Genomic DNA, 26,266 nt, shown 5'->3' on the forward strand with positions numbered 1-26,266 from the left:
TCCCCTCCCCCTCCAGAACGCACACCATCATCGCTTCAAAGCAGCGCGAGATCTGTAACACGTAGTCCATAGGAAAGAAATTGGGACTCCCGCGAGATCTCCTCCACTGAACTGCGAAACCAAAGAATTCTCACTCCAAAGCATCCCCGGAATCCCCCGCCTACAAACTATTTTTATAATCGTCGATTGGCTGTAAAGAATGACATTTCTGTGTTTGCTTTACCATTGGTTACCGAATACATAGTCTCTTGATCTTGGCTCTTGGTTGGTGGAATAAGCCCTCAGGTCAACATATAAATGTTCTGTCACCACATCAGCATGTATTTTGTCCCGTTAGCCCGAACGCACTTGACAATGATTGGCGTACACGGCTGAGCTAGTGGACTCTTGTACAGTGAGTATCCGATGATCGGAAATGTATGCAATTCAGATTTCTACAAATTCGTAATAAATGCTAAATCACGAATAAAGACATATCTCATATTTTGCTCAAACTAAAGGTCACTTTTATCTGAATTCGTCACAGAAATGTTTGCTGTGTCACCAATGTTTCAAGCAAGAAACAATACCATAAAGGACATAAAATAATATGAAAACTAATATACACATCTTTATTGATAGGCCTAAATGTTAGTCATTTTACTTTTGAACTCTAGATTTTATGTAGGCTTCATTGTCAACCCGCAAAGAAATGAAAGGATACTGGTGACCATTCAGCTATTCAGTTACAGTACATGTTCATAAAAGAGCTTTGCTTCAAATATTACATCATAATTTAATAAATAATCAATGTGCACACAAATACAAATAGAATGGGTTTATTTCATTCTAATTCCCCTTGATCATATGGCATTAAACAGTGTCTCATTACACATTTTAATAAAATGCCAATATGCACAGCTATAATAGGATATTATTAGGTGACACAAGATTACAGTGTTGCACTGAGGAATAAAAGAGTGTAATAGGCCTACATGTGGGATTTATTCAGACCATTTACACCTGATTTGATAAGCATTTTATTACTGAAAGCTGTATGTGCACACAAATGTTAACTCCCATCCTTTCACCCAGTGTGTTTAGAATTTCTGCTTGACATTGGGCTCCTTGAAACTTGAAACTGCAACTTATTTTTGTAAACTGGCTTTTGTTCCAATTAATGTATTGAAATACTTAAATAACTGGAAAAATGTAAATGTTTCAGGATTATATTTGTCTTTTAATATATAAACAAATGATATTTTAGTTTTCTTCACACAAAATAAGACAATAAACTGAGTGATGACAGTGATTTACTGCACATGTTATGAGACGGGTATTTAGACAGATAAGACATATGTACAGTGGCTCAAAAATCAGTTTTTGATTTTCAATAAATTATAATAATAAATAAATTACCAAAAACCTCTAAAAACATAGTTTTCACTAAATCTACCACACAATAAAGTGTTCAAAAAGTGAAGGGGTCTGACTACATTCTGAAACCACTGTATGTACAGCAAGTTGAAGTGAAACAGGATCCTTTTTTTGCATGAACAGACAATAAACTCTCTGTCTGTTTCATGTAATACCCATTACAAATAATTGCAAGTCCTTTGGCCTAGCTTGTTACTTTCTCATACAGAAAAGTTATATATTTAAATATATGGCAGGAAATCAAAATCTATTTCAATATATCATTCAATATATATGTATGAAATACATTAATTACCAACATTCTTCATAACCATACAAACACGTCTTAAAGTATGTATTCCCAAAAAATTACAAAATTGCAATATTTGTGTATTTACACATAATTTATTTTCTATCTACTTCCTGGAAAACAAGATTTTACAAGATTTTATGATATCGTCAAACAGTGGGCATGTATTTAGATTAAATGTCTGTCAATGTTCCGTTCCCCTCCAAAGATACGCTCCTAGGATTTCCCCCTGAAAGATCCATTTCACTCGTGTGTATGTCACGCAAGCTAGTATGCACTGCTCTAACTTCCATTTCAGTTTTGAATAATTTAATTTTGAATAATTAAATATAATGTCCCAATATATTTTAAATGTATGTAAATATGTTATGTAAAATATAATTCAATAAAAATCCATGCAGTTCACTTATATTTCCATATATCACTTTTTCCGTATGGGGTAGCTTGCTGTATTGTTGAAATTTCCTCCAAATAGCATTTTGCACTTTATTTCAGTAAAAGAAAAAATCCAATAAAAATTCATATGTTCTATATATGTTTAAAGCCATCGGATCTTGTAGATCATTTGATATGTACAATATAGACAATTCACTTAAATACATATATTTAAAAAACTGTTAGGAAAATTAGGTAATCAGCGACATATTGCTATCCCTCTAGACTGTTATCCCTTTGTCAAGAAAATACAGAGTTGGTCCAAGTTCGTAAGCATGGTGTTGTGTAGCTCTATCGCTTATTTTCCCTGCTATTTATATCATGTGTCAACACTCCCAGCTTTGACAACTCTAATGTGAGTCCATCTATTCATCCATAAAATTTTTATATATCATGCAACTGTTTCTTGAATTGCGATATGATTCATGATGGGTTTGTCACGCAATCATTCATAATCTCTCACCTCTGTGGGGAAATAGATTTGCTTATTTGACTTCAGTCTTAAAGTTGAAATTTTACCTCAGCAAAGGATGATTAACCAAGATCTACCAAGCACCATATAAAGGACAAAGGGGCAAAGTAGTGTTTGAACACAGAAACATTTAGAGACCAACCCTGGCATGAGTTTTGGTTTGAAGGAAGGTGAGAGATTTCTTCCCTCAGAAATCTTAAAACAAAATGTTTTTTTTTTTCAAAAATCTTTCATTGACTGTTTGAGCATTGCCAATGATCTATCTGTTTTTACACTTTATACAAGTATAAAAAACAAACAGATTAAATTGTGATGTTGTGCTCTGAGGTCATTTGTTAAGAGTAAGCAATGGCCAGATAATTTGTAAATGGTGTGCAAAGCCCCAACTGCATGTCCTATACATCAGGAATTCAAACTATGAAGCTCTGTCCATCATAGGAAATCATGAAGCACTTATTTCAAACTATTTTCATCTGTTCAACCAGAATACAGTGTTGTCCATGCAACACAGTGGTAGTACATCCCAGCCATTATTATTGTATAATGTATTTCTTTTTTGTATTTATTTTATATAGACCTGTGGGAGGTATTGTGTTATATTAATGGTAGAATTATCAGCAATGACACCTGCCTTTTTTAAATAAATCTGTATTACTATGCTTACTTTTGGTTTTATATTATTGTAGCAGATGGAATATGCATTATTATAATAATAATTAATGAATTCATTACATTAAAATTAAATCTATCTCCATATCCTGTTATTTTAGTGTAGTACATATTTGTGTGATTTGTAATATAAGACTGTGCTTGTTTAGTCACTCTTGAAGGGTCATTAAAGGTTTGATGACTGCTCATATGGATTTCGGATTTGCGGTAAAGTATGAGGTAATTTCACAATGGGCTCTTAAATCAGTTGGATTGATCGCAGAGGCCCAAGGAAAGCCTTTGAGAAGACGTGGCTGAACACATTTTAACTTGTGCCATCTAGTGTTAGCTACTCTTATTGCATCCAATACTTTACTGTAATTTATAACAAGATATTTGAGATATCCATTCATCAATGACCTCGTTCTCTAAAATAGTCACATATGTGAAATCAGTGAAATGGTGGTTTGCAAACTAAAGGACAATGTTTGAATCAAAAGTACAAAATAATTCAGATGGCTGCTCCATACATTGGACCCACACAGCATTGGTAATTCTCATTCCCAGAACTCACTTATTAATAATAATAATAATAATAATAATAATAATAATAATAATAATAATAATAATTGTCATTAATTATGAGATCGTTTTACTGAAGTCAAAACCGCGAATCAAAACCATGCTCAAATTACAAAAACGCAGCCTACATCGTGTGTATTTTGCTCAGCGCCAAATTGTGTTTCGAGTATTTTACCTCCAGTTCCAAGTATAAAAGAAAGACAAATGTGCCCATTTCAATTCAGGAATGAGTTTATATTGCTCTTATAACTGTGCTCCGGACATTATCCCCCACCCCCCAAATGTGGCCTTTCACATCCGCGTCTGGGATAATCAAAGACGGTACGTGTTGAGCGTGATGCACGCATAGCACGTATGTTTTGGTAGTAATGGTACCATTGAACCGAAAGGTACCGTGTAGCTTTGAGACAATAAATATTATAGCCAATTGGGATTTGTTCTGGACACTTGACCTTTCCATGACCCTAGCTCTTTTCCCAATATTTCCTGTTTGAGGCCGACTGGAAAGGGTAAGATCTTTGAATCTACACGCACTTAGTTAGTCTTGATCACTGAGACAAGAAGGTTAGCAAGGTGTGTTTTTTGGGATTAATACGCATGGCAGAGTATATAGCAAATTAGGCTACTTGTAGAATAAGTTAAGAAGTAAAAGCTACATTTAACTGTTAATTGTTTTAAGCAATACTTCCTTAATGTAGCTATTATCTGTAGACAACTAACTTCAGCTAACACTGAAGCTTAGAGTTGATGCTATATCACGTTCCAGTTTTTCCTGCCAAGCTGCATGTATAGGAAATAATATATCAAGTTTAGGCACTTTATAGTAGCCTAATCAGTTTCACTCTTCCTTTAAAAATATACTGGTAATATATTCCCAAAAACGCATTACCTTACCACTGTTATCTACAGGATGTGGAGTTTCGTGCTTATTTGCATGGCAGTCCTGGGCCGATCGTTTGACTGCGCCCTTCAGCTGAATGATTACGTTGCGAGAGAGGGCCGAGCGGAACTTCAGAGGCTGCAAGGCTTTGCGGCACAGCCCCGCTACGGCGCGTGCTGGTCGCGTGCCCTAGAGACGATCCAAACGAGCTGCCAGGAGTTCACTGAGGAGACACAGAGCAAGCTAGCGCTGGCATTTGCACATTGCCATCTGCGCAGGTCACACACACACCTCGTATTGTCATAATGGAGACAGCCTACTTTTACTATAGAAAATACCCCCCCCCCTCCTTTTTTGTTCTTTCGGTTTTGATTGATGCATCTATGCATTGATGCATCTGTTATTTTGAATTATCATTTCAATGCCAATGCATAAACATGCATTTGTTTAGCACTCATGACTCTTCTAAAATGTGTGCAATTTAATGTGCCCTACTGATCTAAATGACAGATGTGTGGTGTGTCTCTCCAATGTAGGTCAGACCGCCCATTCCCAGAATGCACAGACAACAGCAAGGTTTGGGAATGTACACGAGACATGGACCCCATCGCCTTCAACACCTACACTGAGTTTTTCACTCACGCCCACAGTATTTGCCACTACCTGCAGAGCGAGAGCTGGCAGCAAAGAGCAGACAACACTATCCACAGGTGCGTAGAAGCTCTGGGAAAGCTACCCAGTACCCTGGGCTGGCCCACAATTTTCTCTTGGTTGAACCACCACACCCAATCGTGAATGTCCACCTTGGTAGTTCTGGCCTACCTAGCTCTATGCAGGCCTTACTGTATGAATATGAATCAGGCTGAATGGCTCGTCATCACTTTTCATAATATTTCTGGCTGGGAGTGGGGTGGGCACTTTTAGATGGATCTGAATCGGCTGTCCTACGTGGCTCCGCCGGACTAATGGATGGTCTTCCTGCAGATTGACGGAGAGCTCAGCGGGTGTGGCTGAACAGCTGGCTTCCACTCAGCGGATTGCGGAAGACTTGGTTGTGGTCCAAGGTGCTGCTTTAAGGACTCAGGAGGCCATTTTACGCAACGGGGAGGAGCTGAAACATACCCTGCATGACTCCACGCAAGGTGGCACCCATTCTCTTATACTTTTTTCACAATCTCAATCTTGTTTCTTGGGTGTTCCCAATTGCTTTCACTTCAGATCCCTCCAAGTTTGCAGTTTTCCTCTTTTAGTCTTTGAAACACGGTGCCAGTAGTTAGCGGAAAGTGAAGGTTTTTTTTGTGGGCGGTTTGTTCAAGTCCTGCTGAAGCTCATGGTGTGTGTTCAGTGTGCAGCATTGCAATGATTCATTTAAATCCACTTAATCCTATGAGTTTTACATTGCCACCATTGCCCGTGGCTTGCTTGTGTGGGGTCAGGCCAGGTTTGCAAAGTTTATTTGAAGTGTACCGTTTCAACAAAATTGATTTAATTTGAAATTTGATTGAGGCAATTTACTAAATTACTTCATGCCAGATTGACCACAGAACCAACCACACACGCACACAGCCACGGTAACAGTAATGCAGAATTTCCCGGTGTTTCCGTTTCACAGGGGTCAAAGAGGTGTTTTCACAGATACAGGACTCCGCTCGGGAGCAGCAGTTGGCCTTTTCCGAGATCTTCAGCCGCGTGGCGTTCCTGCAGAGCTTTGTGATGTCTGAGTCGCACACACTGAGCTCGCTGCTCTACAACACCCTGGGGCTGTGCGCCTCCTTCCTGCTGACCTCCACCCGCCGCACAGCCGGGGCCAGGTGGGGGCTCCCTCTGCTTCTGGAGCCGATAGCGGGGTACCACCCATACAGCTTTGGTGGTCTATAAAATAGTGAACTATTTTCATGAGAATTAATTTCTGGCCTACAGTAGCTGGTATGTTTCCTAGACTTGACGTTTGACTATGTGGCTTTGACTTGGGGCTCCAACAGTGTGTCTCCGTCAAAGTCTCCTTAAAATGAAACTTAAACCTATTGTACACAATCGGAAGAAAATGTTCCAGAAGGCTCCTCTGTGTCTCCATAGAGGAACCCCATCTACTTCAATGGTTCTTTGTCAGGAAAATTGTTAAATCTGGTAGCTTTCACACTTTTCTCACCTACCATAGAGGGTTCAAGAAGAATTAAGAAGTTTATTCCATATTAATGTCGCATTTTAACCAGCATTGCATGTATGCGTTCATAGTTGACAACTTCAAGAGTTGTATAGTGGAGTTTCTTTTAACATGATTGATTGATTCTTACTTGGTGTGGTTTGAAATGTACAAAACACTTCACTAAATAGCTGCAGCTGCAAAGGGATTGCTAGACTGCTTGGGGTGATGCCAGCTCTTGTATTATTTTTGTGTGAATTTCCCTTGTGTCCAGGTTGGTCCTTTTTGGCTTGGTGGCTGTGAATGTGTACTTGGAGAGAACAATCTGCAGGACTGTGCTGGAGTCTGTAAACCCCGGTTATCAACAGATGGTCAGTACTGGGGACCTGATCATATTGAAAGACTGAATCCCATTGATGCTGTTTGACTGAAGATCACTCTGTAGAGTCCATATAAACCGATGTAGAATAGAGTAGGGTTCTCACACTCAGCCCTAGGGGACCGCTGCGTGTGCTGGTTTTTGTTACAGCCAATATCTTGATCAATCTGTTGTTGAAAACCGGCATTTCATTTCTTCCCAATGTTGTCCCTAAACATCATTATTTCATTGATTTAGTTTCAGTGACCACTTTCAGCAATTTGGACCATACTCATTTTATTATTTAAAGTTTATTTTATCAGTAAAACAACTACATTGCTGAAGATTAAAGCATTAGGCTGTTGAAAAATCCTGGCACGTGAAATGAGACATTATTATTCTTGGCATGCAGAGCCACATCAGACATAATGTGGCATGAGAGATTAAATTATTTAAAATCTATTAAGAAGTGTCTAATTAACAACAATTAACAGCTCATTAAAATTCAGTAGTTGACTTTGTGGTCAGAATGAAAACCACTGCTGGTGGGGCTGATTGTTAGTGTGTTCCTGTAAAGGAGCGCATCGAGCTGCTGGTGGGGCTGCTCAGACGGGCCATGCTACTTCTCGGGTTGCTGGTCCTCGTGTACTCCGCAGTGCGCTTCCGGGATGTGAGACTGGAAAGTCTGGAGATACTGGCCCGGCTAAAGGAGACCCAGTCCAACCTCCATGAAGCCTTGCAACGAGCCGGTGAGTCTCTTTCAGTCTCTCTCTCTCACACTGTCTTTTGGTCTCTGTTTCTCTCTGCATCTCTCTTTGTCTGTCTGTCTGTCTGTCTTGTCTTTTTATCATGAAAATATGACCAGTTCTGAGTTTGTTTTTGTCTGTTCAGAAAGTCTCACAGGGGCCGTGGACATGGTGCAGAGGATGCAGGGAAGAGTGGAGTGTGTGAAGGGAGAGATTAGGAGGACTCAGAAGGAAAACGTGACTGTGGACAGGGTGGTGCACGAGCTGTCCGTTATTCTGGCCCCCGGTCATTCTCATGCCCGCTCTGTGCCGGAGAGGCCCTCTCTGTCCGATGTTGCAGACAGTAAGTCCTCTACAGAACAGTAACAGGTCATAGTCCCACCCCCCCCTTGGATGCTGGCACAGTTTTGGCCTTTTATTCAGGAAACTGGACACGGACGAGCTGTAGGGCAGGGAATTCACGTTCATTTGCATGGTAGCATGGTCTTATGAAAACCTAAGGACTTTTCCACCTGGAATAACTTATATAGACCCCAATTCTTAGACCCTCCATATAGGCCTGCCCATAAAGGGGGTGAAATGGGAATGCTGTCGGGCCCGCAATGTTTAGGGTTCCCGGGAGTTCCTGGGGGTTCCTTGGGGTTCCTTGGGCATGGAAAAAGTGGGGAGGGAGCAAATAATATTTTGCTTGTGGTCCTCAAAAAGTCAAATAATATACCGCAAATAATATTATTCATGTACACATTTAACAAATGTGGATGTGTGTTGCCACAGCTTATCTTGGTGACAGTGGCATAGGACTGCCGCACGGTGGCACCGGATTGGCACACGCTGCCGTGGAAATCCCCAAGAAGCGCGGGAGACGCCGGTCCTCAGGATATCAGCCCAGTCCCTCTTCCACCCTGGTGTACAGTGTACTGGTGGAGGACACTCAGGTAGGCCTCACACACAGACACACAATAATCTCATACACACAAAGCAGCAGATGTAAAATTATCTCTCACACACACACAGACACACACGCACATACACCACATTTTTTTCTGCATAGAGAATTCTGAGGTGGTCGCCTCTATCATATTTTGTGCTGCCTCCGCAAAATTCTGGTGTCCTCACGTTATTCATTACTGCCCATTACAACAAGATGTGGTACATTTTATCATGATTACAGTACTGCCTCTGCCTCATTTAGAGCCAGGAACACACACATACAGTGTAGTCTACATCTTCAAAATAGCATCAACTGGGAATCTGTAATCTAACATGTTGTGATCTTTGTGTAGCCTTAACAACACCATGTGACTTTACTATTAGCCTGTGCTAACATGTACATCATTCTGCATAACCGTCTTCAGCCACGGTACAATCTTCGGAGCAGGAGGTCCCTGTCGAGCTCTATGATGGACAGACTGCCTGAGGCACCACTACTGGAGATCCAGGACTGAGAACATGGCTGCTAACCTCAGGCTCCGTATACCTCCGCCCTGAGCAGGGGAAATGGCATGATGGGTATTAGCTTGGGCATTTTTTTTGGACAGTCTTGAGTCAGTTTTGCAGGTAAAACATACTCTGTACAAATGAGATGTATGTGTACCGCTGTCTGTCTTGCATGTGTGAACAGTGGTGTGAGTATGCGGAATATGCATCTAATATTTAAGCTGTAAGGATTTTGCTGGATCCTCTGCCTTTGTGTGTGTTGTGATGTATGTTATGATGAATTCTCTTTTATACTGAACTTAAAACCTTACCTGATTTTTACATGTTGAATGTGTTGTTCTCTTTGTTTTTATCTCAATAAATGTCATGTAAATAAATATTTAATCAAAATAAATATTTCCTCATAACCTCAGAGTAGAGCTTCATAATTTGTACCCATATTCTAAAGGTCAGTTGCATGAAAAATGCATTGGAGTACATCAGGGACTTATGCGCTGGTCCTCTTCACCTTTAATGATACATTATTATGATATTGAGTGGATTTCTGATCATAATAAGCAGTGATATTTTTGCAGAACTTGTCCCTAGCGTAGTTCGGAGGAAATCTGCGTAGCGACTGAGCCATGCCTCTTTCATTAATACTAAAAAATGCCCACCTTCCAAAACAGAAGAGATGACACTAATAATTAGGTTTTTTTTTGGTCTTGGGATAATGACCTGTAAGTAAAGCAGTTAGACCAGTTCATTTTTTACTTTTTTTTTTTTCAAACAAGGTGGTTACGTGTTTATATTTTAAAATATTGACTTAAAAGGCCACATCTTTTGTTTTTTTGGGGGAAAATAACCCCACAGTAGAAAAACTGTGGCTCACAAATCGGGGTTTGACTGAATCATGGATTTGGAGAACTGTTGCACCCCTATTAATTAGGCTAGAAATGGAAGAAATGTACTTCTCCTGTGTACTTGGATGTTTCTGTTACTACTGTTAAATATCTACTTTTAAGTTCCAGTAAGTAACAATCAAGCAAATCATATTCGGGTATCAAAATAATATGTATTCTCAAACTGAATTATTCATACTGGTCAAAATTACAAACCGGGTCGATGCCTTAACAACTTCAAATCCACAGTCTGGAAGCTAGAATTCTTTGACATGACTGACACCTGCTGGTTATGCACCAATAGTGCGGCTTAATGCCTTAAAATCACAGCAGAAATCCATACATTTAATTCATCCCGATGGGTAAAACGATATCGAATGTATATGAATACAGATCTAAAATAATATTTTTTAGAAATTCGTATCTGCATCCGCGAATGACATTCTACTGATGGAATAGCCTCTAAAAATAATTCAGTCAAATAGTAACATTGAAACAGCTTGCAGAAAAGCCAGAAAGACAATCAAGCCACCATTCTCGTTTCATATACAATTATACATATATCTAATTCTATGTGCTCATATTAATGGAAGTAGGTGGCCAGGCCTTCTCTAGATAACATTTCTAGAGTGGTTCTAAAGTGTGCAGCTGGTACAATCTAGAGTGGGTAAACCTGCACAGACTCAAATAGAATGTAAACACTTACAGGAAATTCCAGTGAATAGGCCCAGGTGATTGGCCTTTCACACTAAAAGGGGAAAAATGAATGAAGGAAATGAAGAAAAACATCACAATCTTTGGTTATTTTATACAACTGAACGGGACATGTTTCAGAAAGTTCAGTTGTTATATATATAAAACGTTTCTCTATATTGGTAACTGGGACAATTTGGGTCAAGTCGAATGAGTCGATGACCCATCCACGAGACGCAATATGTTTTCCTCTTCATTCCATCCTTTCTTCTACCGCTTCCACAGCTTTCAGTTATTCGTGATTTAATCGGGTCCACAGAATACATTTTCAACCAATGACAGCAAGGTTTAGACAGGCGTACAAAAAAGTGTAGCCCTAGTTTCGGAGAACGGCATTCTTAACAGAATTTAGAATCTTTTCAACGATTTTCAGAGGATCAAATTTCATGCACAAACCCTCGAAGGAAAAAAAAAAATCCAAATGAGAAACAGACTTTAGGGGGGGGAATGGAGATGGCGGAGGAGGGGGTGAGACTGGGTTTCGAATGTCGGCGAACTAACGCTCACACAGGAGCAGGAAAAACACCGGAGGGGAGGGGGAGTTAAGTTTAACGCACGCAGGAACTGCAGTTTGACCGTGTCGTCAAAGTTTCACACAAAGAATGGATAAGAAGACGGATGATAACAGAGAAGAACTGGGATGGGACTGAGTCAATTTGGAGGAAAAACGGCGTCCTTAAATTCAAGAGGGATAAAGCACGGGATATCTTTTTAAAAAACAAGGAACACTCAAATGCAGCGTTTGGAGTTCTCGGCGGAGTCTGAATTGGATTTGGATAGAAGTAGCTGAGTTTGCATATTTTGGGTAACGTTTGGAGAGGAAACGGGATAAAAACTGAAGCCAGGTCGATGTCTGAAAGCTTGAAGCTGCCGTTTAACGTAGACGTCCGGTCAACTTTTCCCTGTGAAATGTATTTACTTTGTTCCCCATAAATATTTACACACCTTTTGCATCCACTTTATTTGTTATTAGAGGCTTACATTCCAGCGAAAGAAGACATACGATACATATTTTACCAGAGAAGCAGAGGAAGACGCAAATTTTAGTAACCATAGTACATCTGGATCACAAATCTGAACTGTGTTTTTTTAAGGAGCATATTCAGCAGCTGGCGAGATCATTCTACGTGCGCTTTTGTTTTCAGGAAAAGTTTGAAACTGTTCCCCTCCATACCGTTTAGAATTATCAGAATGGAACGAAGATGCTGGAATTTGTAGACCTTTTCTGGATTTTGTATTTGGACGTGGATTTAAATTGGCCACATTCACAGGTTATGCCATGCTGATGCGATGGAAAAATGTATAGTCTTTATCCATGTCTGGCAAATAATTGAGCCGAAACTAATGTAAACACTTTTGGAGTCACCTACTTCGGCGATTAGACTAGAGAGTGTAGACGTAGCCTGTCTATCGCCATTGATATAGTGCTTGAACGCGAATGGTTGCCGTTAAGCCAACGGGTCATACAAATGGGAAGTAATTATGCATCGATAATGTAGGCTAATGATTGCGATTCGATTGTCACAGCACAGGGAGTGATTTTAAGTTATTTGATGGCGTTTTACATTTTTCTTGGAGGATTTGATGGAACATTCAGTTGTGGAGTACTGCAAGAGTGCATGCTGGCTGGACACTGCAGTTTGGTGAGAAGACGGTTCTTTACCACTAGCAGCCCAAAACGGGCCGACGAAGCTAATAAAGTGACTACCAGGACAGACAGCTCCAGTGGGCGCCTGGTGGCTGGCCACGTCGAAGAGCAGCTTTCCTCTGAGGATTAATCGCTGGACCTGGAACCTAATCTTGTATCACTTTTTACGCGGAGATATCCAAATATATTATACCTGTGTAACTGCCCAGGTATGCAGCTGAACCGACCAAAGAGCGCTTTAATCAGCTTTACCCCACCGCTGTCGCCCTCAGAGACACCAAATTCATTCTCTAGCCAGTTCAAAACAATGCGGTTCTCTTATCACATCAGCAGCGGTCTACCGAGTCCTCACCCGCCCCTGCGAAGAATAGGTGAGTTCCGCTTTACAGCGGCACAGTACCTGCTTTTTTGGTGGATCATTGGGTAATCCTTATCTGTTCGCTTCGTAGCCGTAGCTGCTTGCATCACATGATAATTTAAGATATCACTGGGCAATTTAAGTTAATTAAGAATTCAGGTTGATCTTGCCATTCTGTTGAGTCTTGTTGCAGTAGCTTATTCAACAAAATAAACGTTGTGCTACTTTTTATTCCAAATGCAGTGTAGAAATTAACCCCCTGTTGTTCGCAGTTATTTGTTTTATGATTGTTGTCATTGTTTTTGTGAATATGCCTCTGTCTGTTGTCTGTCCCGAGCCAAAATGAAAAACTCAATTTTCGATCCGTCTTGTGATTATGAACTTCCTTTGGCTAATAAAACACTTGACCTATCAGGAAACTACTATGATTTAGCTCATTTGGCCTGTTTATTGCCCTGAAATATTACCATCTCAACTGCATGAGGATTTGTGTCGAATGATCGTCACATTTACGGGGGCGCAGTTGTATCTCCTCTAACCATGAAAGGCAACCGTTCTTTCAACGTCGTCACTATTATATTCGCCGATATTTCTCATGTCAAACTTCTGTCCCTATAATAAATTGTCGTGACCTTAGAGTGATTGTTTTCTCTTGTAAATTAGGTGGGGCATGACTTGGGTGGCTGCTTTGATGTGATAAACACATGCGTCTACGTCTACGTCCACATCTACAGTAGGCTACATTCCCTGATGAAGGGCCATAACTAAAAGCAAGTCATTTCATGTGTGGCCGTGTAATATGTGTTGGAATTCTAATCACTAATCGCATCAAAGACAGAGTATTTCAGTTATAGAAATCTTGTCAATTCCCAAATCGTTAAACTTTTAATTTTGGACACATAAAGCCATTAGGAAGCTGATGGTATTGGAATGCATGTTTGAGTGGGGAAAACACAGTGGTAAACTGGACAGGAAATTTGTTGTACTTGTTCAGTGTATTGGTGCACCCAACAGCCCAGACTGAAACCAGTGCTAACCATGACTGGGATTCCTGTGAGTACAGTCAGCCCAAGGTTTATGGTGGCCCTAAGCAAGAATATGTTGTGGTCCCAAAATGGCCCAACACGGATCACTGCATCACATTAAAAAAAAACTTGAGTTGTGTGACCCAAGGCTGGTTATGGCCCTAAACAACTGCATAGGGTGTTTATGCTAGTGGCTGGGTTTGCCTGAGAGGCATCGAGTAATTGGCCATAACGTTATCCAGAGATGAAGGGATTCAGCGGGGAAAGTATCCCCCATCCCGTTGCCCAGTAACACCACTTATGGTTGATTTCATGCGTTCTGCACACCCTGCTGTGTCCTAACAGCCCTAGCTCAGCTGATGCATTGCACTTTGGAGAAGAAGCGCTTGGCTGGCTGCCTGTGTTGTTCTAGGATGCAGGTGCGGCACACTTAAATTGTTGGATGTTGCAGAGACAGGACTGGTTTGGCAGTGATGGTAGAAAATGGTGCAGTTCCTGAAAGAAGAACCTAATAACTTCAGACAGCTGTGAATTGGAGTCAGGGTGGTTTCTCTGAAGAAAGAAACTGATTTGACTGTGGACTAGGTTGCTAGGCATTTATTTCTATGATCATCACTGACTGCAGAAAAAGTATAAGCAAGCAAACTGTGGGATGTTTATAGTGGTTAATGTTTGTGGCAGTCCTATGGCTTGGTTGGTAGGATGTGGGGATGATCCCGCCCCACTTGGATGCATTCATTTACTGTAAGCGTCTGCTCAGAAGTGCGAAAAGAATGTTTAATCGCAGAATATTCAATGGGTGTCGACTGTAGATATGATGACATTATTTTTCCATTTTGAGAGCTGTGACGCTAGCCAATTCTTTTTAAAAAAATGGGCCAGTCTTCAGAAAGCAATCAGATTGCAGATTCAGAAGAAACTAAAGTCTATGCCAGGGGGAGTGAGTTGATGAGCAGTGAGAGAGATTGAGGAAGGGTTTTAGAAGGGATTTTTAGTCAATGTGGTCACAGGTCCTTTTTCATGGCTGTGTAATCATCCATTTGGGTGTGTACATAGAGTAACAAGCCATGCAAGAGGAGATGAAAATGGTGCCCTGTGTGTCTGTGTGTGCGCATGTACGTGTGTGTGTCACCATCAGCTGGCGAGTCTGTGTTTGCGTTCGTGTTTGTGCGATTGTGTACCTCCATGTGTGTCTGTCAGTTTGTCGTATTTACTCGAGCACTAAACTGTGAAATCCAATCAGGGAGGGGAGAAATTCACCAAACCGCTGCTGTTTTGGGTAATATTGAAATCCAATAAATAATAAGATTAAATAAATAATAAATATAAACCATTATGGACTGGATGAGGGAGCAGTTAGTGCATTAAATTAATTGTTTCTATTTTTGTAGCCATGGAACAAACACAAGGAGCCCCACGGAAAGGCATTTTTAATCTTTCCAGGATTTCACAAAATTCGTGTCACATTTTTAACTGATGTATGCATGATTCAAAATGGAGAAATCTGTATCTTGGCTTGTAAAAAGGAAATGCTTATCCGCATGTATTATAGCTTATGTAAACCGCTGTTCTGCAGCCAAGACAGACGGAATTTGTCTGATAGAGCATATCTGTGAGCACAATTAGTGTTCCGTTCGATGATAACCATAGGTTGGCAGAGTATTAATGTACAGTGGGGGAAAAAAATAGAGCAGCTCTGATATGTGGTAAGTGTTAGATACCATGCCACGGGGGCTATGGAAACCAGAGGGTTGTGTAATGACTAACAGTTCAGCACGTATTCATTTGTGTGTGCAGTGCCTTCTTCCACACTGCTGATAATGTCTTTTGGCTCTGTATCGTAGTCGTCTTGTATGCAGAAAGTACAATAATATGTGCAATAATGTACCAATGTCTAATGAGCTAATGAAGGGAAAACAATTGTGCAGTATGTGCTAATTAAATTCCAATAATCTAATTTAATTGACAGTGTTCACTGGGTGCTGAAATATTAAGGGAAATTGCCCTTAAAGGGATGGCATGTGGATATATGTCTTGCACTCTGCTGTGTAGTGTAATGTATGTATTGAAATTAAAATGCATAGCGGGGTATGGAAGGGTGCTAAATGACACACAACATTAGTGGCCATGTCCATATGAAGAATCTTCCAAATTGGAATTTCAGAAGGGACACATAATATAGTCTGTATACTGAAACTTAGTTCTCTTCTTGTTCACATGGAAACCTATCACCTGATGGCAATTGGTAAACTGTTTTCCATATTGACCGTGGTCACACGTAGAGGGGGAAGCAGCAGCTGTCCAGTGAGACTCTGAAGGTGGAACCCAGCCAGGTAGAGAAGATGCACATTGGCAGTGTCCAGTCTGATACTGTAAGGGCACATTGATGTCACAGAGGCCACACCTCTGTTCAAAGCTGCCAATGCTATTCCAGTCAAGTGAGTGCACACATCTGAGGTCAAGATCACCCAGGTGTAGCAAAGATTTGAAAAAGTGTTTCACTGAAGAAAACAAATTGGCACACTGGGCTCAAGTTCAAGTCCCTTGTTGTGCAAGTGATGAACATTCTTTGAAAGTGGTTATGCATCTGCTGAATATGGGGTAATAAAGGGTCTTGATCTCAGCGTGTGCGAAGTGGGTCTGCTAGGGTATGTGTGCAAAATTGAGTGTCTTCAGGTTGTACTGTCACTGATTGCGTGTGCCAGACAATTTATCTTTTTTTCCCTTTAACACACCTCTGTGTTTAACTTTGTAACTTTAACGCAAAATGGGCTGAAAGTAACAACAAAAGTGTCTTGCACATTAGCACGTAGTTTTTGAGAGTGATTGCGTGTGCCTAACATGTCTTACGGAGGCTGCTCATTGGTGCCCAGGTATCTCGCTGCAGGTAGTGATAGCGGGAACCAGAGTGAGTGATGTTCACTAATATTTTAGCAAAATGCATGACTAGTGTGTTTCTGTAAAATGTATGACTGCCTGTCTGGGTGGTGCCCAGGTGTTCCCTGCTCTGAGAAATGAACTGTGAAGAGCTGTCTGACCCCAGGTGCACCTGTATAGAAAACCGTTGTCATTATTCAAGTGGGCCATCTACCAATACAAATACAAAATCCTTTTCACCTAAACTGCTTTCACAACTGCTTCTTAATGTTTTCCTTATCAAATCGAGTCATTCTTCATCTATTTCGCATGTGATATATGGTGTGTATGTGTTTGTTTGTGTGTGTGTGTGTGTGTGTGTGTGTGTGCAGTCCCAATTAAGTTAATTGAAAAGGCCATGGGGCTGAGTATATTGCTGTGGTAAAGGTCAGACATGATTAAGTCACTGCAGTGACCATTTATCTTATTTATAAACTCAGTGACACACTCCACTCTCTTCTTAGCAAGTGTTGGTCAATGATCCCATCAGTGGAAGTTGATACCACCTTTTTAGCAATTCATTCTTTTTGATGCCTATGTCTGTGCATGCTGTGATATGTCCAGCTTCTAAAGACATGATATGATTTGTTTTCTGTCTCTCGGGTTATCCAGTTTAACCGATTTTTTTGTGTAGGCTGGTATTTTCCTTATATCTCGGGGCTCTACACTGACATTTTTAGGAGCACATTAATATATCCAAGTTAGTATGTTTGCTCCTAAATTATGCTACCAGTTGGCACACATCAATTCTAGTAGCAAATGCACCTAAAGTGGGAGTACTGTACATCCATGCATCTCTTAGCCCACCCACATTACATTTTTTGGAGAACAAGAGATAACCGCATAAGATAACCTTTCTGCAGGTTAAAAGTGCTGATATTTGGCACACATTGGCAGTTTCCCTGTGCTGTACCTTTTGGTCGAGTGCATGTGTGTATGTAGGTCAGACCTAACTTATCTGACTTAATGTGGGGAGAGGGCCTTCTGAATGCCACAGATTGGGGAGTGTGAAGCAGACCTGGGTTCAAATGGTATTCATTTGGATTCAAATACTTTTCTGCATTTGACTAAGCTTATCTGGTGTATTGGAACAAACAAAATGATCCTGAATGTGTAAACCCTGCCCACATTCTCAAATGAACCTGTCAAAATCAATAGAACACAGAATTCTTTTTGACGAATGCTATTTGAACCCAGGTCTGGTGTGAAGATGGGTCTTTCATCAGGGTGCATTAATGTAGGGGAACTATGATGGAGCTACAATAGCATCCCATGTGTTCTTAATATTAGTCTTTTCTGTTGCGTGTGCTTGTGTGCCCGTGTGTGTTTGTGTGCGTGTGTGCGTGTGTGTGTGCGTGTGTGCGTGTGTGTGTGCGCGTGCGTGTGTGTACGTGCATGTCTGTGTGCGTTTGTGCGGATAGACTCAGGAGAAGCCTCCGTCTGCACTCTGATAGTATCACACTAGCAACAGCTCTCTCACCCCTTCTGCCTTTCATACCCCAGATTGTGTGCAAGAACAGCCCCCCAGTCTGTGCCCGCTTTACTGCAGCACTGACACTGAGCAGGGAGGGCCCAGATGGCAGCTGTCCTCTCATTCCTCTCTGTTCCTTTCATTGAAAGCCATGACTTCCGTTCCTCTGTTCCCCATGTCTGAAACTTGGAGTGCATTGTACCTTTCAGAAATGCCAACCAATGCCGGTCAGCCCCACTGAACTTGACCTTCAACCTTTCCTGAATACGCATTGTAACAGATGTGTACTGGCCCCGGAAAAACATGTTTCCTGTACAGGTCAGCCCTGACCTTATGAGCACGACCAGCGCACAGTGTGTTTGGGCTTTCAGAGCCCCGCCTAACTGGTGCTAAATCAGAGCCTCTGCCCACACATCCAACAAGTTCCACAACAAAGAGAAAGGAATGGAGTATGAATTTATTTTTAAGTTCTCGGAAGGATTAAAGCTTTGAACGTCTTAACGTTCTCCTTGCATCTTTATTTATCATTACATTTTTGAATTGGAGCCAGAATTACAGACCTTTATTGCATGTTGAAGTTTTGCATGTGATATTGCAGTCAGGTTTTTGTGCTTTTCTCAAGGCCTTTAGAAGTAGAGATCTATCCTCCAAAACAGAGGGTACAATTCTAGCAAATGTTATTTCAATTCATAGATGAACAGTTCACAGTTTCCAAAATCAAAGCAGGCTTTAACAAGAAACCAAGGGCATGTCTGTTATCCAGATAATCTAGTGTGGACTGGTTCTGTTATAGGCGACCAGAGGGTTGGCACAAATACAAGCCACTTGATCTACCATATGAGCTGGTCAGGAACAGATGTAGGCCAGAACATTCTTCCGGATTCTGCATGTAGGAACTTGGATGGCCATCAGCAAAAACCTTCTAATCGGTGAACCAATCAGAGCAGGAAGGTGTGAAAGAAGGATGATTTAACACTCCTTGTGAAGTAAACTATGCAGCTGAAAGTGTACGTGTAGTGAGGATCATACCTGAACCACTACGTTTTAGATATGACATACTAGATGCTTAAATAATTATATTGTTAAATTTACCAGTTTTGGGTCAAATTCTTTACCTGTTTTAGGCTTATACGTATCTCTGTAGCCCTAACTGAGTAAAAACTCTGTAGCCCTAACTGAGTAAAAACCATTCTTGTAGCCTTCACAAGATTTCAAGTGTGCAGATTTTCAGAAAATGTTATTACATTTTAGTGTTTATGAATTTCAGTGTTTATGAATTAAGTGATAATGGTAGCCTATACAATGGGTTTGTATTACATCCTTTATCCAGAGATCAAAGATGCTTATGATCTGCTTCCAAAAGTCACTCTGAATGCACTTTGATGCTGAATGTGGTATCACAATCAAACCTTTTTCAGTATTCAAATTTAGAGGATTTTCTTTTGTTAACATGGCACTGGGAATCATACTGTTTGATAAGTGCCTTTGATGCACAGTTTTGAGGAAAATTCCCAGCAGGTTGCTTTGGTTTTTATCCCACATGCTGATGAGTACAAAGGGATTATAGGTAACCACTATGTGTGGCAGTTCTTCACTGTAGGCCAGGGGGCTTCTACCTTTTCTGTTCCAGGGACCCCCATCCATGCTCAAAGGAATCCAAGGGACCCCTGTTAAAAACCCAGGCTGTATGCCAAAATGCCACTAAGTCCAACACCATGGCCATCTCGCCATGCCATGGCATTACATTACATTACATTACATTACAAGGCATTTAGCAGACCCTGGTGGTCCAAAATACATTTTTCAGTCACATCATTTCCTTGGGTCCTGCTTTGTGAAACAGGGCCCTGATCCTGTAACTAAACAAACTTCCCATTGCAGTATCCGATAAAGATTTGTCAGACCTCTTCCAGCTCACAGTAGAAGGTTTACAAGTCTATTGGTTGTTGTGGAAGGAATACGACTGAGAAGGTAAAAGGCTAGTGGGACACATGGAGTAACTTGGGCAGCTCTGGGGTGGTAGATTCTCATCCCTGTGGAGCCAGAACGTCCTCTCTCTGTGCCAGGGCAACAGAAACCGTGCATCTTTGCAGCCTGTCAATAGCAAGAAAAATGAGAGCAGGGAGCATCATTTAGATTTTTGCCTATATGAACGAACTATAAGCATTTTAAGAAACGTGGGTTAAATACATTCTTCCATCACTTACTTACCACCTTGTTGGAAGTGTCATGGGAAAACTAACTTTGAAGCCCCCCTGTCTCTGTGAATGAGCTGCTGACCTCACCCACTGGAACAATGGAGCTTGAAGTTATGCCTTTAACTCGACAGACATACCCTTTAAGAAGTTTATAAACGCCCCCGTACTCATATAAAAGCCATCTGGTAGAGAGATTAGATTACACAGAAGTAGCCATTTCCATACTGCCATACTGTGTGGGTGTGTGCATTTGTGTGTGAGAGTGTGTGTCTATGTGTGTATATGGCTGTCTTTATGGTACGTTTTGAACTTTGCTCATTTCTCTCTTTGCTTTGTGGAATCAAACACGCTGCATTCTTAGCAGATCCCACTGTGTGTTATATATTGAATGCTGTTCGTCTTAATGTTCGTAAACAAATGCAACTCATGACAACTCTTTCAGTGTTTATTCAGTCAGAAAAAACTTTTTTTCCCTTCAACTGACTCTTTCAACAAAAAAATAAGTTCTGTAGTAAACTGCTTGTTTTTTTGTTTTGTTTTTGATCTGACTATCAGATTTTTTTGACGACTCAAAAAAAGTGCCATTGAATAACAAGGTCATAATGTCAATAGTTTGGTTCTTAATGCTCCATAAATTCAAGCACTCATTAATATTCTGTTTTGTTTCCAGTGCATTTGTTGCCTGATCTTGCAATATTTTACACCTCATGCTCCATCGTATCGAGATTTGTATGAAATGGCCATCATTCTTTGTAATTGGTTCTCTCATAGTAATCTTCATAATATGTAAGAAAGCCAATTCTGACTAAGCACATACATATGCTCCTTCCATTGCCTTACACTGTCTCCCAGCTTTGGCAAGCCTCCACTTTTTCCAAAGGCATTTTTCCCCTAATTAGTAACGTTAGTGGAATTTGGTGTTGAGGGACATTTTGTGAGAGAGGTTAATGCATATGCATAAGCTGCTAAAAGAAAGAGCAGCAGCCTTTCCACATGATGAGATTAGAACATGGACCCTCTTTTCCTTTAGAAAAGTTGCTTGTCCCCTTATTTCTTAAAGGGATAGTCCACTTGCATGAATTTTCTTGTGTATATATTATTTCAGTTTCCGTGTAATATTCCGTGTAATATTCTACATTCTTACAGAAGTTCCTGATGACCTGCAGGCTTTATAATGGATGGTATGGGAGTATTCGCAAGTTCATGGCTTAAAGCAAGAAGATGCACTTCAAGTAATGCTAAAACTGCTTGTACAGCAATGTTACGCCAATTAAAAAAGAAAACATACACTGAAACTGAAATTATATTAAATAACTACACACTGAAATATTCCTTGAAACATCCATCCATCCATTATCTGAACTCGCTTATCCTGAACAGGGTCACAGGGGGGCTGGAGCCTATCGCAGCATACATTGGGTGAAAGGCAGGAATACACCCTGGACAGGTCGCCAGTCCATCGCAGGGCACACACACCATTCACTCACACACTCATACCTATGGGCAATTTAAACTCTCCAATGAGCCTAACCTGCATGTCTTTGGACTGTGGGAGGAAACCGGAGTACCCGGAGGAAACCCACGCAAACACGGGGAGAACATGCAAACTCCACACAGAGAGGCCCCGGCCAACGGGGATTCGAACCCAGGACCTCCTCGCTGTGAGGCAGCAGTGCTACCCACTGCACCATCCGTGCCGCCCCTCCCTTGAAACAAAGATTGTTTAAAATATTGAAAGTGCAAGAGTATGTCTACCTATACAATTTATTCAGTTCAGCTCAGTCAGATAAAAGAAAATGGAAAGAAATGTTCTCAATTTCCTCTCCCTCCCTTTCATTCACCTGTATTTCTGAACCAGTCAGATTGTGAGCTGAAATTATAGCCTGGGGGTTGGTGGGGATAGGGCAGTAGCTCCTGTCAATCGTCACATGACTTGGAATAATGCAGTTTGAGGGAGACTAAATTACTCTGTTCAAATGACTTTGTCTTCCTCCCTTAGACAGAGATGAGTTTTCGGTAACACTGTTTGACTCCCTCGCCATAAGGCTAACATAGCAGTGTCGTACACTTGACATAACAGCTGTCACAAGATGGCATAACGGTTGATGTCAGTTAATGTCAAATTACATAAAACTGTCATAAAATTCACAGATAAAAGTATGACAATTTTATATCTTATTATTTTACATAAAGTGTTACCGAGTTTTCTTTGAGCTCCTGTTTGGAGCTCCTGTGCCTTTGGATAAGCGAACCCCTCTTCTCGATAATTTTGAAGCCCCCTTTTTGCAAGGTGTTCTGAAACACAGCACAGCATCCCATCCCCACTTCCACACCACATGCTGAAAAACCCCTCAAACAGACATATCGGGTGTTTTGCCAGGGGATTTTCTGAAATGGCTACTGTAGGGAAATCCTGTCGGTAGTCGTTGAAAGTAACGCTAGACGTGTGAGATCAGGCCTCGGCTGGGGTCTTTTCACCAAGAGTCTCGGGGGAAACGGTGAACTTCAGACGTGTGTATGAGGCACGTTAGAGCTTGCGTTTAGTAAGCCGAAGGAATTATTGCTATGGACATATTCATAACCCGTTTGCATCACTTAAGGACGGATGGCACGCAGTCTTATCGCTTGTGGAAGAGGAGTGGCAGCAGGGTGGTAAATATAGCCCGGTGTGTCAGAGAGAGCTGCCCCTGTTTCTCACCACCTCTCTCTATGGATGCCCTCTGTCCTGCGTCCAGGTCATGTGACTCCCTCACCAAACCGAGTGCCCAGGGGTAGCCCCGCCCCCTGGATGACCCGTGAGGAATATCCTTGCCGGTTACCCATCTCTGTCGGAACTTTTCAGATTACAGTGGTACCGTATACTTCCAAAACACCTCTACTCTTCTTTTTAAAAAACGTGTTGACGTGTTTTATGATTGCCATTCGGAAAAAGTGTGAATGATTGAAAAAAAGAAAGGTTTGGAAGTAATCTTTGTGGTGTAACATCCATGGAAAGTTTAGTCGGCAGAAGGAGAAGGGCTGCTGGACTGTGGGCAGCGCTGGAAAGACAGGGAGACAGCAAGCGCAGGAATGTGCTCACTTTTTCAGGGGAAAAACTACTTCTCTCTCTCTCGCTCTCTCTCTCCATCCACCCTATCATTTTGTTAAATGCAATAAAGGGAAATTAGGTTGTTTTGCTTTTATGCTATCCCAGGTCAATGCAAATTGTTTACAGAAAGAAGGAATTGTTACCTTTGAAGAGAACCAAGCTTCCTTTGCACCACATGTGTGCTCCGAGTAGAGCGGACTCTCCCGGGTGAAGCAGGGTGCCAGCTGGCCTGTGCGTGCCCAGCTGTACCGGCTGCAGAGGCCGGGGCAAACGCAGACTGTAGGTCCGGAAGAGCCCAAATATTTTCATCTCGACTGGTCCCTAGACTGGCTAGTACGCTTGTGAGACTTTTGAGACGTTTGACTGCACAAGATTAGGTGGCCCATGCCGTGCGTATCCCACGAAGTTTAAATGAAACCTACACCTGTTACCGCAACAGCTAGGCCCTAACCTAACCTGTGATTAAATGAGATCAAATCAATTGTATGTGTGTAGTATTCTACAGAATACTGTCACAAAGATGCTTTACTGAGTAGCCGAAAAGAGCAGAAACATCAACAGGCCTAACCCAAATAGCAAACACGTGAGGTGTAAAAAAACAACAAACTCCCCAGTGGGGAGAGAAACCTGGAAACCTCAAACTGTGATGAGAAAAAAATCTCCCTGATGGGAAGAAATCTCAGGAAGGACCTGGCAATAGAGGGGGAGCCCATCCTCCCCAGACATGCCTGGTGTACAGTAAAAGTAGAAAGGAAATGGAAAATGGTCTTGGCCTCTATTTTAACATAAAGCACTGAAATATGAGTCTACATGAAACTCTTTCTATATGAAATGTACAGGTGTTGCCATTTTGTACTGAATATGTGTGTAAGTGCCTTGGTTTGTCTTTGCACCACTTGGTGATTGGTCTGCTCTTAATGGCAAAACATCTTATACTGCAGCAAGACGTGCACAGTTATTGCATTAATGTATCTGCATACTGTTCTACTGCATGCTGTAACATTTTACTTTATCCTCCAAAGTATGGGAAAATCAACTGTATCTGTAAAATATGTAAAATATCTGTTCTCTATACTTTTGTTCATATTCATCCTCTGATCTCAAATCTAAATGCTTTAAGTACAATACTGTGCCAAAGTCATAGGCACCCTAGATTGTTGATATGGTCATAGATATTTTGAAATCTATTTTTTGTTTTCTGCATTAGTGTGTCAGTAGAAAATAACTTTCAATTTCCAAAAAAGGACCTTTCTGCAGGGCAGTGTACTGAAGAGAATTGATGCAGTTTTAAAGGCAAAGGGTTTTCAGAACAAATAAAGATTTTTTGATTTAGTACTGTATTTTGAACTGTCTAATGTCCGCTAAAGAATTTGCACAAAGAAATCTAAACAATGAGCCGAATGTCTTGCACATGATGTAGACTTGTGTAGCCTGGAGAACTGGGGCTGGGGAGACACAGTCTGCAGTGCTCTTAGATTCCTCTCTCTCACTGGTGCAGTGCAGAGAATCTGAATATAAGAGCTTCAGAGAGACAGAGAGAGAGAGGAAGAGAGAGAGGGAACCAAATAAAGGGCCACTTGCCGACACCGTGTGACTGCCTGTCTCCCTGCCTGCCTGCCTGTGTTTAGTGAATGCGCTGAATAATTGGTTGTGTAGTTGTGTGTAGCAGCAGATACCCGAATGTGCGCAGGGTCAGTGTGTGATCAGCTGGAACGGCGGCAGCGGAGGGAAGCAGAGCGGCGGGGGAGGGGCTGAGGAGGAGAGTGTGTCACTGTGTCAGTGTGTGGGAATGCCAGGCGGCTGGGAACCACAGACAACGTGGCAGGGGAAAACGAGAGCGAGAGAGTGAGAGGGAGAGACTGCAAGAGCTTTAATCCCTCAAGACGAGAGAGAGAGGGAGTGCGAGAGCAAGAGCTTTAATCACTCAAGACAGGCGGGAAGAGGGAGAGAGAGGGAGAGGGAGGGAGGGAGGGAGGGAGAGAGGGAGGGAGGGAGGGAGGGAGGGAGGGAGGGAGAGAGAGGGAAGGAGGGAGGGAGAGGGAGAGAAGTAGAAGTAGAGAGAAAGAGGGGGAGAGAGAAAGAGAAGGAGAGAGCGATTGGTCCCAATAACCTGAGGGATAAATTGGTGAAGATATTTTGAAGACCCGTGAGAGATTAAGGGTGTGAGAGAGAGTGGTGGTGGGGTAAAATGGCGTACCTAAGCTTTTTCCTTACTGAGCTGAGAATTGCGGTGAGGGATAGCAAGTTTTTTTATGGCCACTTGAGAGACACACATTTGACAGTGTTTTTATGCTTATGAACATTAATCATTGGGGATGTCAGTTTTGCTCAATCCAACTGAATCTTTCAGTTTGGCTAATTGGATTGCTTTGCACATTGTACCCATGTAGCATTTGAGAAAGGTATATGTCCCTGTGGATTTGGATTTGACCACAAAATGTGTCTTTGTTTTTCTTCTTCTCAGTCAAGGGGTTACACATTATAACTTGCATTAATTCCTTGTCTGATATAACATAATGTGT

The 26,266-nt window shown here is 41.5% G+C and overlaps 2 protein-coding genes across 4 annotated transcripts in view; both read left to right on the forward strand.

Moving 5' to 3' along the window:
• Positions 1–4,158: 4,158 nt before the first annotated feature.
• On the forward strand, positions 4,159–9,713 carry LOC133139419 (uncharacterized). 3 transcript variants are annotated; one of them, XM_061258945.1, is made up of 10 exons: positions 4,159–4,351; positions 4,752–5,000; positions 5,259–5,432; positions 5,707–5,864; positions 6,335–6,533; positions 7,140–7,236; positions 7,801–7,972; positions 8,115–8,312; positions 8,744–8,904; positions 9,325–9,713. In XM_061258945.1, exons 2-10 carry the CDS (start codon positions 4,753–4,755, stop codon positions 9,412–9,414), a joined length of 1,497 nt encoding a protein of 498 aa, XP_061114929.1. In that variant the 5' UTR covers positions 4,159–4,351; position 4,752; the 3' UTR covers positions 9,415–9,713. The 3 variants fall into 3 exon arrangements, with proteins under 3 accessions (XP_061114929.1, XP_061114930.1, XP_061114931.1); XM_061258946.1 differs by lacking the exon at positions 4,159–4,351 and adding an exon at positions 4,352–4,415; XM_061258947.1 differs by lacking the exon at positions 4,159–4,351 and adding an exon at positions 4,357–4,406.
• A 3,186-nt stretch (positions 9,714–12,899) lies between these two features.
• fgd1 (FYVE, RhoGEF and PH domain containing 1) overlaps positions 12,900–26,266 on the forward strand; it is a 49,091-nt gene continuing 35,724 nt past the window's right edge. Inside the window, exon 1 of the mRNA XM_061258085.1 lies at positions 12,900–13,059. Within this exon, the coding sequence (XP_061114069.1) occupies positions 12,900–13,059 (160 nt within the window). The remainder of the gene's footprint in view (positions 13,060–26,266) is intronic.

This window comes from Conger conger, chromosome 10 (genome assembly GCF_963514075.1).
Source record: "Conger conger chromosome 10, fConCon1.1, whole genome shotgun sequence".
Taxonomy (NCBI): Eukaryota; Metazoa; Chordata; class Actinopteri; order Anguilliformes; family Congridae; genus Conger; species Conger conger.